Raw genomic sequence first — 17,894 nt, 5'->3', positions numbered from 1 at the left:
TTATTTTGACTTCTTTTTCTTTGTCTCTACTTCTTTGTTAATTTCAACATATATACTTGTTTATATGTGTATATGCACATATACATATGTATATATACCTATACACATGTACATATATATATATATATATGTAATGATTTGACGTATACGTATAGTGTGTTATAGGCATTCGAGAATTAAGGAATGTGTAATATTCACATAATAACAATTCCATATTCATTAATAATCACGAAACAAACGGACGGGCACAATTTTTTTATACTCTCCCTCCCTTTTTTTCGAATATATATAGAGGAAAGTTTTTATTATAAATTTTATTATACACCAAAGTTTTACAACGCAGAAAAGGGAAGGAAATGGCAAAACCACCACAGGTTGAAGTTTTCTTCTTCTATTTTGCTTAAAAGTGGATATACATAAATATGTGCAGCACATATAATACACTTCGTGTGTCCTGTAATGGAAATGTAAAAATGCACATATATATATTATATTAATTACATTTGTAGGAATTGGATCCGAAGCAATTACCTTCACATGAGGAATACTATGAGAAATTCAATTCGGCTGAGAAGACCGCGTGTAAGTCCCTTGGTAATGAGTTCGAAGAATGGGAGCGTCAATTAAAGGGAAAATTAACAGATTACTCCGGACTTTCTGATAAGGCGCAACATATCGCCCATGCTTATTGTTCCGCATGCAAGATGAAGAAGGAGTGGACATGGAAGCCCAATGATAATAATGAACCCTGTTATTTCTTTTACCATTGGTTGGGAGATAAGTACTGGAATAACTTAGGGAATCATACATTTTCAAGCCTTTTGAACAAAATTTACCAAACGCTGCATACATCTTCTCATACGAATCTATGTAGAACTAAATACGATGATGTTCCCCGGGAACTTTTCCTTCAAAGAAAAACACTATTTGACTTCTTGCATGACCACAATGCTATACAAAAAATATTAGAAAATAATAATTCCCAATGTAACAAGACATATAATCATCACATAGAAAATGCTCTTTCAGCTTATTATGCTGTAAGTGCACACTGTACAACCAATCCTACTAATGACTACTGTACAAATTCTTGGACAGAAAAGAATAAAAAAGACATTCTGGTGAAACTGATAAAATTACAATGTAAATCAGACACTAAACTACAAATTGAGAAAGAAGCAAAAGAAACACATTCCCGTCACATACAGCAACTAAGAGAAGCAGCATCCCTGGCAGCAGAACAAGCTGTAAGTCAAGCCACCACCACTTCTTCCATCTCTTCTATAATTGGCACTTTAGCAACAATAGATACCCCTCTCTTATTATACAAAGTAAGCATCCAAAATTTTCAAAATTTAAAATTTTTTAAAATAAAAAAAATTGAAATATTTAACAATATTATTAATATTCTAACACACCTAACACCACTCCCTTCCACCTACCACCAACCTATCAACCCACCTACCACCAACCTATCAACCCACCTACCACCAACCTATCAACCCACCTACCACCAACCTATCAACCCACCTACCACCACCCTAACAACATTCCTTCTACCATACCACCACCTAACAACCCACCTACCACCACCCTAACAACCTTCCTTCCGTTCAGTATAAACCATGGTCTTCTTGGCTTGGTAACCACTCTTCTGGAAATGGAAGGAGCGGAAGAAACAGAAGAAGAAACAGAAGATCCACCATCAGGAATGAATTCGACACATTAACGGACAATGCTTCCACAACAGATTCAACCATAGCAGATTCTACAGAAGATACTTCTACCATATATGATAAATCACCCAAAAGAGGAACCAGAACAAGAACAGGAGCAGGAACAGGAACAAATTCAAATAATAATACTACATCAGGTCATCACCAAAGAACGAATGTAGGTTACGGTCGGATGTAGAACACACATTTGGAATGCAACACTTTGGAATATTGAATGTGTGCCCCCTTCCTCAAGAGGGGGACGAATAAATAACCATCATGAAGCTTATATGCAGTGTAGGAAAAAAAAAGGAGACACTTTCTTCTTTTTTCCCCCATTCCTTTTCATTCCTTCCTTTTTTCTTTTCTTCCTTCACTCCTTCATATTTCTTTCCTTTTTTTTCTATATTTGTAAGATTAAATAATCACATAAGGAAAGAATACTCCCAACGCGGATGCGGAAAAAAAAAAGGAAGGTGTTGACTTTTTTGAAAAAATATTCATGTATTTTAAAAAACAAAAAAAAAATTTTTGAAGTTAAAAAATTTTATAACAGAATGTATAAGCATTTTTTTAAATCTACAATAAAGAAGAAATTTTACAAAACAAGTCAAAATAAAGGCGGGAACAAAAATTTTTTGAATTCATATGGCTTACACATGAACATGTAAACACCTTCATGCAATACACAAAAAAAAAAGGAAAAGAAAAATATTTATACTACACCCTAAAACCCGGAATCTGAACTTGCAACATGTTCCTCACGAACATCAATAAGAAGCCCGGAATTTGAACATGCAACCTGTTCCTTACGAATATCTACCTCATGAACACCTTCCTTAGGAAGAAGGTCTTCCTCCCTAAACCCGGAATCTGAACTTGGAACCTGTTCTTTAGGAACATAGGTCTTCCTCCCTAAACCCGGAATTTGAACTTTGAATCTTTTTTTCTTTTATAAAATCACTTCCCATAAATTCTTGAACCAATATTTCAAAAAAGTCTTCCTGAACCAGTTTGGTGTCCCCTTTTTGACATTCGTCTAAGACTTCTAAATGGATATCAATAATGGTACGATGACACACACGGTGACCAACACCCTGTTTTTTTGTCCTCTTCGTTCTTGTTGGAGCGGATCTTTGTTGTCTGCGTTCCTTTACTAAGGTATATGCATGTGGACCATCTGCCTTGTCGTCCACATGATCAAAGAGTTGTTCTTCCAAGGATGGAAGAGGTCCTTGATGAGCTCTTTTGTGACGTGATTTTCGCTTACCGAGGGCAATATACTGAACAAAAAAAAAAAAAAAAAAAAAAAGGAAAAAAATGTTTCTTTCATAGGGATGCGAAATGTTTGTTCACACGCAACAATAATTACTACCTCAAACCGTAAAATACGAAATCCTACACATCCACGCCCTAAAATGCGAAATCCTACACATACACCCCCTAAATTGCGGAATCCTACACCCCTACGTACGGAATTCAACACATCCTAAATGCGAAATCCCATACACACGCCCCTAACTTGTGAAATCCTGCACACAACCTAAAATGTGAAATCCTACACATACATCCTAAGTGGGAAATTCCACCCACTCGTTAAATGCGAAATCCTGTACACACACCCCTAAATGCGAAATACTACACACACCCTTAAATTGAGAAATCCTACATACACCCTAAAGTGTGAAATACTACACACACCCTAAATGCGAAATCCTACACCTTAAATGTGAAACCTTAAATATACTTATTCACTTTTTCCTTCCTTTCTTTTTTTCTTTCATTTTTTTTTTTTTTTTTTTTCCTTCTTATTTTCTTCTAATATTAATTTTTTCTTTTTTATTTCTTTTATTCCTTTTATTCTTCTTATTCTTTTTATTTTTACCTTCCAAAGGAGATAACTCATAGCAGAAATACCAATGAAGAAAGGAATGGTAGGAAGGTATGGAGTAAGGAGTACGTAAGGGTCGACCATCTTGTTATGAACTACCTCAGGAATAGGAACAGGTGCTTTGGGAACATTTTGACTACCGTGTCTACCTGCCTCTTGTAGTGATGTTCTTGGTGTTGGATCAGGACTTTGTCCTCCCGGCTCAGAAGGTAGTGTATCCACCTTTGTGCTGGACACATCCACATCGGACCCATTTGAACCGGAGAGACCTGGATCATTACTTTGGTCAACAGTTTTAACTGTCTCGCCACCTGAATTACTGGAAGAACTTCCTGAACTTAAGCTTGATGAACTGGAGCTTGCACTGGAAGATATCGGTGTTTGTGTGTCTGTTCCTGTGCTTGGGGTTTGAGCTTCGGAACCTGCACCAGAAATAAAGGTTGGGAAAAAAGGGTGGTCGACTTTATCTTCCTTCCTCTCCCTTCTTTCTACTGTATTTTTTTTTTTTCTTTATTTTATTTTAATATGCACCCTTCAGGTGCATACTTCCTCCGGAAGGTGGAAGGTAAGAAAAAAGAAAGAGATGGAGGGTGTTAGGGTGGACGGAAGTGTTCACTTTCCTTCCTTTTCCGTTCCGCCCGCCTTTAATTTTTACATTTTCCCCTTATTTCCATTGTCAGTGTTCCATTACCTGCCTGAGCTGGGGCTGCTGCAGGATCTTCAAGTGTTACTCCAGGTTGACTCAATATTGAAGGAGGAACACCTGGAGGAAGACTGCCATCATCCCTATCGGTAACACCTTTTTTTGCTCCTAAGGATTCTGCCGACGTGCATCCTGCACTTATCTGAACGCCGCCGGAAGAGCTACCCTGAGCATTAGCTTCCTGCGCACTTTTCTTACAGTTACCTTCTCCATCTGCATCTTCATCTTTCTTAGTTACTTTCTGCGGAGTTACTGACGCTGGGGGAGGTGGTGGTTGAGGTTGAACTGCTTGTGATTGTTGTTGTTCTTGTTGTTGCTCATTCACTACTTGTTGAACAACTTCCATTATATCCTTCAATTCTTCTTCCTCCTCTTCCATCTTCTCCCTAATTCTCTTAATGATGTCCTCCATCCCTGTCCCCCCACTATTGTGACTGATCATTGTGCTCTTTTGTCCTTTATCACTCCGGGCATTTGGACTCTGTTCTATTAAGTTAGTTTGGTATTTTCTTGTGTTTTCATCGCACCATTTCCTTTTACTTAATAGACCAAATTTATTACTGCTAATACCACTCTGTAGTAATTTGTGCACTTCATGCAGCATATCTTTATTTTCCCTATAAAGATTTACTGCTTCCTTGTATTCACACTTCACATAGTCTTCCTTCCCTCCCCACTCACTGCTTAATTCATCCACAGCCCTGAATACATAGTCTGCAACTTCTTTTGGTACACACACGGTACCCATATATGACATCCATACTTTTAATAGTTCACATAGTGGGATATGCTTCCCCCGACATGCAGGGTTCTGGTCCATTGGATTATACTGATTCTTCTTATTTGTGACCATCATAACATTTTTCAACATAATTCTACAGAAACCTCCATACTTATTGGCGTCATATTTTTCATCAGTAGCACTAGTGTCGCATACAGCAGCCCATGTGTCGTACTCACTATATTCATACTTGTCATCATCTTCTGTAGGTTCATTAAAAAATTTTGTGAACCATTCACTAATAGTAACTAGATAAACGAAAAGGAACAATATGTAATTGCAATGTAATCATTCTTCCTTTACTCAAGCAGAACCTTTATTCTATATGAAAAAAAAAAAAAAAAAAAAAAAAAAAGGAATAACTTCCTTTCATGTCTACATTCCTTAAATGAACTCCATATATGAATGTGCTCCCTTACGTTCTTCTCCTTCCTCGAATCCTATTCCTGCGTTCGGGTAGCATGGGTCCTTTTCTGGTAGACTCTTCTTCTTTTCTTTTACTTTTTGCACTATTCCTTTTAAATTATCCTTTAACGAAGTATTACTGGGACGCTTTATTTCTTCCAGCACATTTTCATTCTGCAGGCCAAGTAACTTTATAACACTTTCTTCTTCTTTTTTCTTCTGTTCCTCTTTATTACTGTGATTCTGCTCTCGCCCACAATAGGCTTTACCACTCTGATCTACTAAACCTATTTTCCTATCACCCCCCTTTTTAACTACCTGTGCCCACTTCTTAACCTCATTCCCGAGAATTTTCTGTCCTATAGTTAAACTTACGGCGTCAACTCTTGCACACTTCTCATATTTCCCATCGAGGTGGTATGCGCTAAGCGTTCCTCTCATCGGTTCCATTATGTAATTTGCAGTTTCCCCGAACTTACAATGGTCTCCATAAAGTTCTAACATAGTTACTGTCCCCACTAAACACCTAAGGTAGCGTTGTATGTCAGTCAATTTCTCCACAACCGGTTCTCCTGTCTTCTTCCCTTGTTCTCTTCCCCTGATTCCATTCATAAAATATTTTACTAGTACCATACCTTTACATAATTCTTTTTTATAATTCGTACTGGCTTTATCATGCCACTCAGGAATGCTACCACAAAGGTGCATTATTTCCTCCGGTTCCTGTGCCTTCAACCTTTTAATTAATTCATCAAATATTTTCTTGAAATCAGCCCACACTTTATCCTACAAGGAAAAAATTACCACGAAAAACACATATATATATGTGTGTGTATACACATTATTTTACTGTGTTTACCTAACACACTGTGTGCTTGTACCATCTTTTTATTACCATATTATTCTAATACTACTATGTTACTTTTTCCTCACATTTAAAGTTCCTTACCCCAAATTGGTCTACTTTGTCCATACCGTGCTTTCGTATCCATTTTGTTATTAATTTGGATATGAAATGGAATTGGTGTGTGGTCATTTTTTTTGGTTGCGGTGCTGCTTCTGCACTTGGTTGTCCTGATGATACTGTTGGTTGATGTGGTGGGACCTGTCCATTAGGGTGAGCTGGTACGGGTTGTGCTACTCCCTTTAATGTCCTCCTTATTCCAGCTAATTGACCCAATACATTTGGAACTTCCTTCTCCAACGTTCCATATATCCCCTTTTTCACACTCCCTGATCTTTTATCCTTATTATCATTATTAACTCCTTCCGAATTATCTGTTCCTGCTTTATTATTTCTTTTCTTATTGCAGTAATCTTCCGCCTTCATTTCATTTATGCGGCCCATAAGTGGCCCTTGTGCAATTGTCTTCTTAAATATAAACTCAAAAATATTTCTACCCCCCATTTTCATAGTATTGAATTCTCCATACTTGCATTTATTGTATTCCTCCCCTTGTCCCGAGCTGAGCTCTTTGTGCAAAATATTCATGGCTTCATAGGGGCTATTCATGACACCTGTTATTTCACAATATATATGCTGGTATATAAATAACCATACATTCATTATTGTACATTGCACGTATTCTCTTATTTTTCCATTCATTCCATTACGATCCTTATCCCCCCCTTGCACTTCTTTAATTTTCAATAAGTTCTTCAAAATGAATGAACACATCTTTCCCTCCCATGCTGTTATTTCTGTTTTTCCCTGAAAAACCATGTCGCATCCATCCTTTCCTATATTCTCATCCTTCTTATTTTTCATTGTACTGTGGAATTCATCCACCCAATTTTGTATTCTTCTCCATAACTCGTCCTGCAAATAAGAATAACATACACAGAAATATTTCCTACATGGAATATATTTCTTTCCCCTAATAGAAAGAAGAAGTACTGCATCTGTTTATTATTTAGCTCCTATAACAAATATAACTTCCCCTTTTATAAGTGCTTACTTCCCCAACTTTCCTGTCCGTGTAGCTTCCTTCCTTTATCCATGCCTCCACTAATTTATCAAATTCATTCGGTGCAGCCATTTTCACTATTATACATTAAATGCGTCACTCATCAAGTGGAAATAATAATACATCATTAAGTACTGCACGTAAAACATTTCTCTTATCCATAAGGGCACTTTTTTGACTGATTCCTTCCAAGTATACAAAATTTCTCATTTTCGTTCCTTTCTTCTTATTCATCTTTTAGAAGGAATATTGTTGTACATATCCTTCATATTTCTTTCGTCATGTAGCACTTTATTTCATTCCTTCTTATCCCTTCTTATACAAGTTATTCCTTCTTTTTTTTTTTTTTTTTCTGTCATTTTATGTACAACTTTTACACTTAGGCGCTTAACACCAATGTTCTTTTTTCCGCTATGGGAGGTAATGTTCCTTTATAATGCATTTTGCCCTCCCACAAAATTAGTGTAAGTTGTTCACATGAGAAAAAAATTGTTCACAGAAAAATTAACAGAAAAAAGAATTAACCAAAACAAAAACACTGACCAAAAAGAAAAAAAATTGCTACTACAAATTATTGTAACGAAAAAAATGCTTCTCAAGGTAGAATTCTCAAATACATAATTTCCACTTAGAAATTGTTAACAACACAGTCCGAATAAATAAATTGCGATGAAAAAATAAACGTGCATACAGAACAGAAGTGCGGAACATTCTCTCAGTAGGAGAATTTCACCCGCAATATGGAAAATTACATCCGCAAAATAAGGAAATTCTGCTCAATTAAATTTGCACAGTATTAAAGGTGCTCTCTCACATATCTAAAATTTATTCTTTTCCCAAATAAATATAAAAATTTAAAAGGGAAGAAAGAAAGAACAGAAAATTCCATTCTACTATCCCCCTATATTTATTCACATATGTTGCATATACTTTATTTTGTTCGACATAAGTTATTTTTAGCGTCATTTCCTATTCTCTCCTCATTCTATGCAACTTCTTCCTTTATGCATAATTTAAGAAGGAACGCTCTCAAAATAAAAAATTATGGCACATAGAAGAACTGTCAGCAAATAAAGTTAAAAAAAAGGGAAAAACATTGTTTCTGCAAAAAAAAAAATTCTTAAATAGGAAAATTTGTGAATAATAAAATTTTTTAGAAAAAGTGATACAGACGAATTTACCATCAGTAATTACCTTAAAAGGGGAAATTATTCTACACCAGAACTATACCATACGGTATTCCCATCACTTATAGGTATCTTAACTGGTGTGAACCATTATATGAACCCATCACACATATTTTATATATGATGATGAACAAAATCCATCCATCATTTTATAGGATGAACCATTCTATGGAACAGTGTGGACCCATTTTATGAACCATTATGAACCACAATGGATCATTATAATTTTTGTTCCATATACCCAGCTTTACACATATAGAATATACTTTAAAAAATAGAATATGCTTAAGGAGAAAAAATGGATCATTATTTGCTTATTCCTGCAGTAGCATGTAGTAGGAAAGTTCTACATCCAATTAGTATGAGCCCCCTTTTCGTTCTATGTACGAATTCTACAATACAAGAGCCGTTCATTCCATTTAGATCCAATGTCTCCCACTGCGGTTACAACTAAGTCTGATCAATATATACAATACATTAAATACATAGACTAAGATCTGTAGGACGAACATTGTGGTCCATTAAGGGGGAGGAATGTGAGAAAACACATGGACATGTTATACTATAAATGGAGCAGCGCCATGTAGTTCGTAGGAATCCTGTTTGTCCAAATTTTATTTTTGTGCACTACTGCCCCCCCCTAACGGAATAACCATGTAGGAAGGAATATAGGCAAGAAGTGATAGGTACGAATTTAAGGTACTTTCCTGTGGAAAGGAAAGGAAGGTACTTTCTTAAGGGAAGGAACATTACCCTCTTAGGCAAGGAAGGAAGGGAAAAATTCCTCCTTCTCCTTCAGAAGGAAGGAAAAGGAACAACATCACCTTCCCTGAAGGGAAGGAAAGGGAACAACACCTTGCCCCAAGGGAAAGGAAAATTACCTTCCCTAAAGAAGGGAGGGAATAATACCTTCAACTTCCCTGAAGTAGAAAGAGAAGAACCTTCCCTTAGGAGGAAACGAACACATGAAGGAACAACCTCCGCATCTTAGGGAAGGAAAGGGAAGAAAAAAAGGAAGGGAACAATCTGCCTTAGAAGGAAGGAAAGGAATGGGAACAACATTCCTTCCCTGGAAGGAAAAAAAAGGAAAAAGAAGGAAAAAACAAGAAGGAAAAAAAAAGAAGAAGAAAAATAAAAGAAGAAGAAAATAAAATGAAAAAAAAAGGAAGAAGAAAAAAAAGAAAAAAAAGGAAAGAACGGTTTTTATTATTAATAAAGCAAAAAAAAAAAGAAAGAAAGAGAAGAAGAGTGTAGGATGGTAGGTGGGATAGAATGATATATATATATATATATATATATATATACTTATTTAAAAGTGCGAGAAGAAATAAGAAGTGTATGTAATAATATGCAATCGTTTATGGTAACCATCCATGGGAAGTGCGTTCAGTTTGTACAGAAATTTGTAAAAAAAAAAATTTTATACAAGAAAATTTTACATGCACATTTATGCATGCTCTAAATGCGTGTATGTAGAAATAACAGCTTTAATATAAATTTACTATATACCCACAGAAAAATATATACATGAACACATGCATGTATGAATACATAGGAGCAGCAACACATTACAATACAAAATTTATTGTGTAAAGAATATGTACACACAAACATAAACAATGACAGTAAGAAATATAAAAAAAAAAGAGAATGAGGGGGAAGAAAAATAATGGATGTCCACCCACATCAATCCCCACGTGTTTAAAGGAAGTGGGCTGGTGGTGGAAATTGGAAAGGGTGGAAGGAATATATATGTATATATATATATATGTGGAATATATATATATGTGCATATATGTGTTTGTGAATATATGATGAATACAATGTCATATGTTTTTTTCCCCCTGTGTGTGTGTGTGTACACACAAATAATGTATAATAAATTGCACACAGTGGGGGGCACATACATACTTTCCAATGCACATATGTATATATACACATTCCAATGCACGTACATTTACGTACATATATATACATATGTACATATATATGTAGTGTTATATGTATACACATATATATACATACATATACATGTACATATGTACATAAGAATGTATGAACCGCTTGCCCAATTATATATTTATAGGATCAGGATTTGCAAAATTTACCTTCAAAAAGTATGTACGGTCAATTCGATAGACGCTGGAATGGGTGTAATACCTATGCAATTTCGACCGGAAATGTAAAGACTGCACTGGAAGGTGCACTTGATGGGAAGGACGATATTAAAAAGCATGTGGAAAGCATCATGGACGCCTGGTGCAATGCAATTATCAGCGGAGGACAATATCCGACCTACAGTCAGCCGTGCCATTTCTTTTATTATTGGTTAGGAGATATATTAGTTAACAAATTAAAAATTCAATCATTTTTGGATTTTATGAAAAAGATCTATGAAGAACTCAAAGTAGTTTTGAATGGGAAGGAGTGTGCGATTATATATGATGACAGTAAAATTGACAAGGACACTTTCAATGACATGAAAGCAGTATATGAATACTTCCTCGACCATAATAAAATAGAAATGCAACTGAAGGAAACCGAAAATTTCTGTTCTGAACAATATAAGAAACACCTACAGAACATTATCTCAGCTTACGAATCATTAAATACAAAATGTCCAAGTAATCCAGATGGTCCAAGTGGGAGTAGTAGTAGTGCTGATAAGCATTGTGAAGAATATAATAGAACATATAAAGGACCTATTCAAGAGAGGCGGTCAACTTTAACATGCACCATAGATTCTGGACAGAAACTTTCGGAGGGGCCCGAACATGCATCAATCCAATTACAAACAGGGGAAGTAAATTCCTCCGGTGGAACCATCCCTACTACCGCCATATCATCCGTTTTCTCTGTCCTAGGAATTGGCGTCGTCAGTTTCCTTTTGTATAAAGTAAGTACAGTAACAATTACACACTTATATACATATATATATATGCATATATATACATATACTATATATATACAATACACACTTGTACACATATATAAGTACATATATATATCTACATATATATTTATATATAGGCATATATGTATATGTATATATATATACAGATATATATTTTCACATCCCCTTTTTTTTTTCTTATTAGTATGCACCACTATTCCGTGGGATAAGTAACACCCTTTCCTCTGGTGGGAGAAGCAACAGCAGAAAAAGAAGAACAACAGATCGACCATTCAACAGGTTTTTAGACGATTCTACTACATTATATACAACAACGGACAACTCTACCATAGAATCCGTAGCAGATTCAACAACAACGAATGGTTCTACTTTATATAATGATGGACGGCACAGGGACGGAGGAAGGAATAGAAGTAATACAAGGTCGAGGAATGTGGCTTATCAACGTATGTAATATGTTCCTTCATTTTCTTCCTTTTCCCTTACACCTTAAACCTTCCTTCTCCCTCCTTTTCCTTCTTATTCCTTCTTTTTCCTTCTTATTCCTTCTTTCCTTCCTTCTTATTTCTTCCTTTTCCTTCTTTCCTACACTCCTTCTACTTCCTTCACACCCTTTCTTCTTCACTCCTTTTCTTCCTTTTCCTTCTTATTCCTTTAAAAAATAAAATAAAGGAAATGGAACAAAAAAGGGAAGTTGTTAAAAAACAGAGTTATCGTGATCATGAAATGGAGTATAATTTACTATAAAATATGAATAAATTCATATCGAACACATAGTACCAGTTGATCAATGTACACACACATTCCGAAAAGGGTGGAGGTTGAGTGCTCACTATGCACATGCATGTATGAACTATGTAATATTTGTTATCAATTTTTTAATGAACAACAATCAACACTTGTTCTCTTTTAAGAAATAACAACCAAAACACGTTAAAACAAAAAAATAATAAAATTTTCTCCTGCTTCAAAAGAAGGCGAAAGGAAGGAAAGAAAAGAAAAGGAAAGAAAAGGAGAAAAGGGGAAGAGATAAAAAAAGTGTTCCAAACCCCTCCTTCATGTATATATATGTACATATATGAGGTATATATATATATATGCTAATTATATATATATGTGCAATCACAGTAAATCGTGTATATATAAATAATAACTCAATATTTCGAATAATCATGCAAGCGCAGAGCACAATAATAAATTACATAGAGAAAGAATGAATAAATAAGAAATTTCAATATTAATCAATATTCACATATACTCATATTTACCCATTCATAATAGTACAGACGTATATTCCACTATTCATAATCATTATTAAACAAGTATAATACTTACACCCCTTCCTTCCCTTTTTTTAAATATATAAAAAACCCTTGAGAAAAATTCCATTATACACAAGAAAAATATACAATACAAATATAAACCATGTCAGAAACAGGACCAACGGTAAGGAAAATATATTGAAGGAAGGGGTAATATTGCCCAGAGGGGGCAAATATTGATGGGTTATAAAGAAAGAAAGAGTGTGTGAGAGGAAGGAATATGTGTGTGAAAGGAAGGAATGCACGTGTGTAAGAGGAAGGAATACACATGGAATGTACTTACATATATGCCTATATATATACATATGTATATATACATATATACACCCACATATATATGTATATACATACATATAGACTATATATACCTATATATATAGGTATATATATATATCATATATATACATATTCATACATTCCACTCCCCTTCTACTCTGCCTCCTTTCTGCCTGCCCATTATATATATTTGCAGGTTATATTTCCAAGAAGTTTACCTTCAGAATCCAATTTCCTGGGAACCTTCAATAATGATCGTATAGACAATTGTGACAGCAGTGGTGGAGGCGCCGAAAAATTGGGAGGAACATTAAGGACTGCACTGAAAACTGAGTACCCTGTACTTTCTGGTTCCGAGGAAAAGATCACAAAGGCCTATTGTACCGCATGTCAATGGAATCAGCTCTCTTACTACAAGAGGGAACCCTGCTATTTCTATTACTATTGGGTGGGACGTGAATTCCGGAACGCCCTAAATGGTAGGCAGTTATCAGACCTTCTGAAGAAAATTTACGAAACGCTGGGAAATGCTGTCACTGGTAAGAAATGTGAAATTATATATAAGGATGTTCAAAGGGATATTTTTAATAATAGGGAAAAAATATTCCATTATTCCTTAGATTATAGTATTGTAGAAAAGGGTTTAAAGGCAGGTAATCCCAATTGTGATCTGAGTTGGTCGACTTACCGGAGTGGTGTTCTTTCAGCGTGCACGGCTGTAAGAGGAAATTGTAAAACGGGACCCAATGTAAGTGGTCAATATTGTAAAGAGTTCGAAGCGCAGTACGGGGCATATTGTGATATAGCGAAAGTGATAGAACTGTACTGTAAAACATCAAATGATATCGAAACAGTAAGAACACAAAATGAAGCATGTTCCAGTGACAGGCAAAAACTGACGCAAGAGAAATCTGCATTACAATCTGCACAAGAAAGAATAGAGTCTGAAGCAAAAACGGCATCCCTTCAAGCAGAGGCAAACTTAAATAAAGCCACCACCAATGCAACCATCTCTTCTATCCTTGGTACGTTAGCAACAATTGGCGCTCCTTTCTTATTATACAAAGTAAGCATCAAAATTTTTCAAAACTTAAAAAATAAAAAAAATTGAATCATTTAACAACCTTCCTTCCACCCTAACACACAAATTTGCACCCCTTACACCCTTCCTTTGACCAACCACCATCCTCACAACCTTCCATCCACCTACCACCCCTAACACAACCTTCCATCCACCTACCACCCCTAACACAACCTTCCTTCCACCAACCCACCTAACAACCTTCTCTTCCACCTACCACCACCCTAACATACTTCTTCCCTTCAGTATAAACCATGGTCTTCTTTGTTTGGTAACCATTCAAAGGGAAGAAGAAGAGGAAAAAGATCTGCCGGAAGTGAAATCGACACCTTTACAGAGGCTTCCAGAACAAATTCCATACTGGATGCAAGCGAAAATTCCACAGTACGATCTGCTGCATATACAAGACAGGCGACCAGAGAAAGTGAAAAAACAAATAATAATAATACACGGGGTCGCGGGATGGTAGGTTATCAGAACATGTAACATCGTATGTGATGTAACACATCGTGTGTAATGTAGCATCTGACGTTGAATGGAATATCCCTACCCCACTCCTCTGGAAGAAGCATAAATTAACGCACACAGTTTATATATACAGTGTAAGGAAAGACGCAAAATGACCATTCTTTTTTCCTCCATTTGTTTTTCTTCCATTCTTCCTTCTTTGACCCATTTCCTTCTTTTTTTTCATTCTTTTTCTACTTTGTCTTTTTTTTCCTTATTTTCTTTATTTTTCTTTCTTTTCTTCCTTCCATTTGTATGTATGAATAAGCACATAAGGAAAGAATATACTACCAAAAAGAGGCGCGGAAAAAGAAAATAAAATGAAAAAAGATGGACACCTTTTCAAAGAAATATTCACGTATTTTAAAAAACCAAAAAAAAGTTGGTGAAGTCAAAATTTTTGTAGCAGAATGAATAAGCATTTTTTTTAATTCTTCAATAAAAAAAATTTTACGAAACAAATCAAAACAAAGTGCCGAAATTTTTTTTTTTCCACTTATATTGACCACATATCAACGTAAAAAATTTAATACAATACAAAATACAAAACAAAAAAAAAAGAAAAAATAAAAATATTTCCTACACCCTAAACCCGGAACCTGTACTTGGAACCTGTTCCGTTGAAACCTCTTCCCTAGGAACATCCTCCTTACGAACAAAGTCTTCCTTAGGAAGAAATTATCCCTCCCTAAGCCCGAAATCTGAACATGGAACCTGTTCCTTAGGAATAACTTGTGTAGGGACAGAGTCTTCTTCCCCAAACCCGGAATCTGAACTTGGAACCCCTGCCATAGCAACACGTTACTTAGGAACACATTCTTCCTTAGGAACAAAGTGTTCCTTCCCTAAACCCGGAATCTGAACTTAGAACCCGTTCCTTAGTATCACATTCCCTAGGAACAACTTCCTTTGGAGCAAAGTCTTCCTCCTTTATAAATTCGCTTCCCATAAATTCTTGAACCAAAATTTCGAAAAAGTCTTCCTTCGTCCAATGCAGGTCCCCTTTTTGACATTCGTCTAAGATTTCTAAATGAATATCAATAATCATGCGGCGACGTACACCAGCACGGCGATGGCCGGCATGTTTTTTCCTCCTTTTTATAGGCGTAGAACGAGGTTTGCGTTCCTTTACAATGTAATATTCACGTGGAGCATCATCCTGGTCCAAATGGTCAACAATCTGCTGTTCTAAGGAGGGACTACGTGCTTGATAAGCTCTTTTGTAACGTCTTCTATTTTTACCAAGCATACCAAAGTACTAAAAAAAAAAAAATAATAATAATAAAAAGGGAGAAAATATTTCTTTAATAGGGATGCGAAATGTTTGTTCACGCAACAGTAATTACTACTTCAAACCCAAGTGTGAAATCCTATAGATACACACCCTAAAATGCGAAATCCAGTACACTGAAACGTAGAACGTTAAGTGCGGAATCCTACCCCCCTTTTTTTTTTTTTGTTCCTTTTTTTTTTCTTTTCCTCCTTTTTTTTTATTAATTTATTAATTTTTTTTTTTTTTCTTACCTTCCAGAGCAAGTAGCTCATGATAGAAATACCAAGCACGGCAGGAGCAAGAGGAAGGTAAGGAAGGAAGGGATCGATTCCTTTCTTGTCAATAAGTGGTTTAGCAATAGGTGTGCCAGCACTGGAACTGGCACGCCCATCACCCAGTACAGCAGTTTCAGCAGATTTTTGAGGACCATCTTCAGGAAGACCAGGAGCAGCGGGTGGTTCTTCTTGTTTGGAATTAGTCTCTTCTGCTGCAGGTTTAGAGACTTCTTCTGCAGGGAAAGGGTGTGGAAGGATTGGAAGGAGTAGAAGGATTAGAAGTAGGGAAGGGGAAGATTTCTTTTTTTTTCTTTAATGTGATTAGGACCTATTATGGAACTAAAATATGATGTGTGCTCACACCAGGGTTGGACATTGTTAGGGGTGGACATGAGGAGTGCAACCCTGCTGTGTGAGCGCAAAAGTTGTGCAACTGTTCGAATTTTTTTCCCTTACGTGGATCTTCCTTATCTTTGTTCCCGTTCTCTTCCTGCACCTTTCCTGCTTCTTCTTCTTCCTCCTCTTCTTCAATTTCTTCTACTGCGTCGTCTTGCCCCTCCTCCTCTGAATCAAGAGAAAAAATAAGGATAGATGGTTCTAGAGTAATGTTTTCTTTCTTTTCCTTCCTGCTTTCCTTTTTCTTTTTATTTTCCTTTCATTCCTTCTTTCCTTCTATCCTTCCCGTAACAGCCTTCCTTCGCTTTCCTTCCATAGACCATCCGTTCCCTCCTTAGAATACTTTCCTTCCATCCTTAGACCCTTCCACACCTAACAACCTCCCTACCACCCTACCACCAAGCACCTAACAACATTCATTCCCTTAGGAAGTAACTTCCTTCTAAGATCCCTAACCACCTTCCTTCCTCCTTCTTAGACCCTTCCTTTACTTCCTCCTCCTTAGACATCCTTTCCTTCCTTAGACCCTTCCTTTCTTTCTTTTCTTCTTATTCCTTCTTATTCCTTTTTTCCTTCTTATCTTATACTTAAACCCTTCCTTCTTTCCTTCTTTCTTTCCTTTCCTTCCTTTCCCTTTTTTCTTTTTCCTCCTTTCCTTATTCCTTCCTTCATCATTCTCTTTCATTCTTCCTCTTCTTTTCTTCTCTTTCACTTCAATCTTTTTATCCCTTCTTTCATCCTTTCCTTTCCTCTTTCATTTTTTTTTGCATGCACCCGTTCCAGGGTGGACATGGAGGTTTCCCCCTTGTCCGGTTCACCAACTGTCCAGTTTACTTCCCGCCTTGTCCAGTTCCCGCTTGTCTGGTTTCCTTCCCTCCTTGTTCCGGTTTCCTTTTCCCCGTTGTCCCCCTTGTCCAGTTCCCCCATTGTCCAGTCTCCCCCTTCTCCGGTTCCTTTCCTCTTGTCCAGTTCTCCCCCCCTGTCTGGTTCCCCCTTGTCTGGTTTCCTTCTCCCTTGTCCGGTTGGACAGCCGTTGTTCCGTTGGACACAATTTCAGGATGGCCTGTCTGCGAGGAATTCTTCCCTCTAAGGGCCTCGACGCCCCGCTACAATTTATAGAAGTAAACTCCTGTCTGCGAATGGTTTATCCTCCTCAAACCCCTTTCTTCTTCTAGACACCATGCCTAAACCCTGACCCCTA

At 36.4% G+C, this 17,894-nt stretch overlaps 3 protein-coding genes across 3 annotated transcripts; 1 reads left to right on the top strand and 2 right to left on the bottom strand.

Moving 5' to 3' along the window:
- Window positions 1–2,608: 2,608 nt before the first annotated feature.
- PCOAH_00037190 (SICA antigen) lies at window positions 2,609–3,499 on the bottom strand (the record flags this gene model as incomplete). The annotated part of the gene is made up of 2 exons (XM_020060510.1): window positions 2,609–2,980; window positions 3,470–3,499. 2 exons carry the CDS (start codon window positions 3,497–3,499, stop codon window positions 2,609–2,611), a joined length of 402 nt encoding a protein of 133 aa, XP_019917047.1.
- A 9,489-nt stretch (window positions 3,500–12,988) lies between these two features.
- On the top strand, window positions 12,989–14,728 carry PCOAH_00037180 (KIR protein; the record flags this gene model as incomplete). The annotated part of the gene is made up of 3 exons (XM_020060509.1): window positions 12,989–13,009; window positions 13,358–14,227; window positions 14,489–14,728. 3 exons carry the CDS (start codon window positions 12,989–12,991, stop codon window positions 14,726–14,728), a joined length of 1,131 nt encoding a protein of 376 aa, XP_019916295.1.
- An 844-nt stretch (window positions 14,729–15,572) lies between these two features.
- PCOAH_00037170 (SICA antigen) lies at window positions 15,573–17,202 on the bottom strand (the record flags this gene model as incomplete). The annotated part of the gene is made up of 5 exons (XM_020060508.1): window positions 15,573–16,007; window positions 16,417–16,530; window positions 16,659–16,702; window positions 16,754–16,861; window positions 17,130–17,202. 5 exons carry the CDS (start codon window positions 17,200–17,202, stop codon window positions 15,573–15,575), a joined length of 774 nt encoding a protein of 257 aa, XP_019916779.1.
- Window positions 17,203–17,894: the final 692 nt, after the last annotated feature.

Source organism: Plasmodium coatneyi, chromosome 12 (genome assembly GCF_001680005.1).
Source record: "Plasmodium coatneyi strain Hackeri chromosome 12, complete sequence".
Classification (NCBI taxonomy): Eukaryota; Apicomplexa; class Aconoidasida; order Haemosporida; family Plasmodiidae; genus Plasmodium; species Plasmodium coatneyi.
This window is presented reverse-complemented; position numbering and strand designations above follow the sequence as displayed.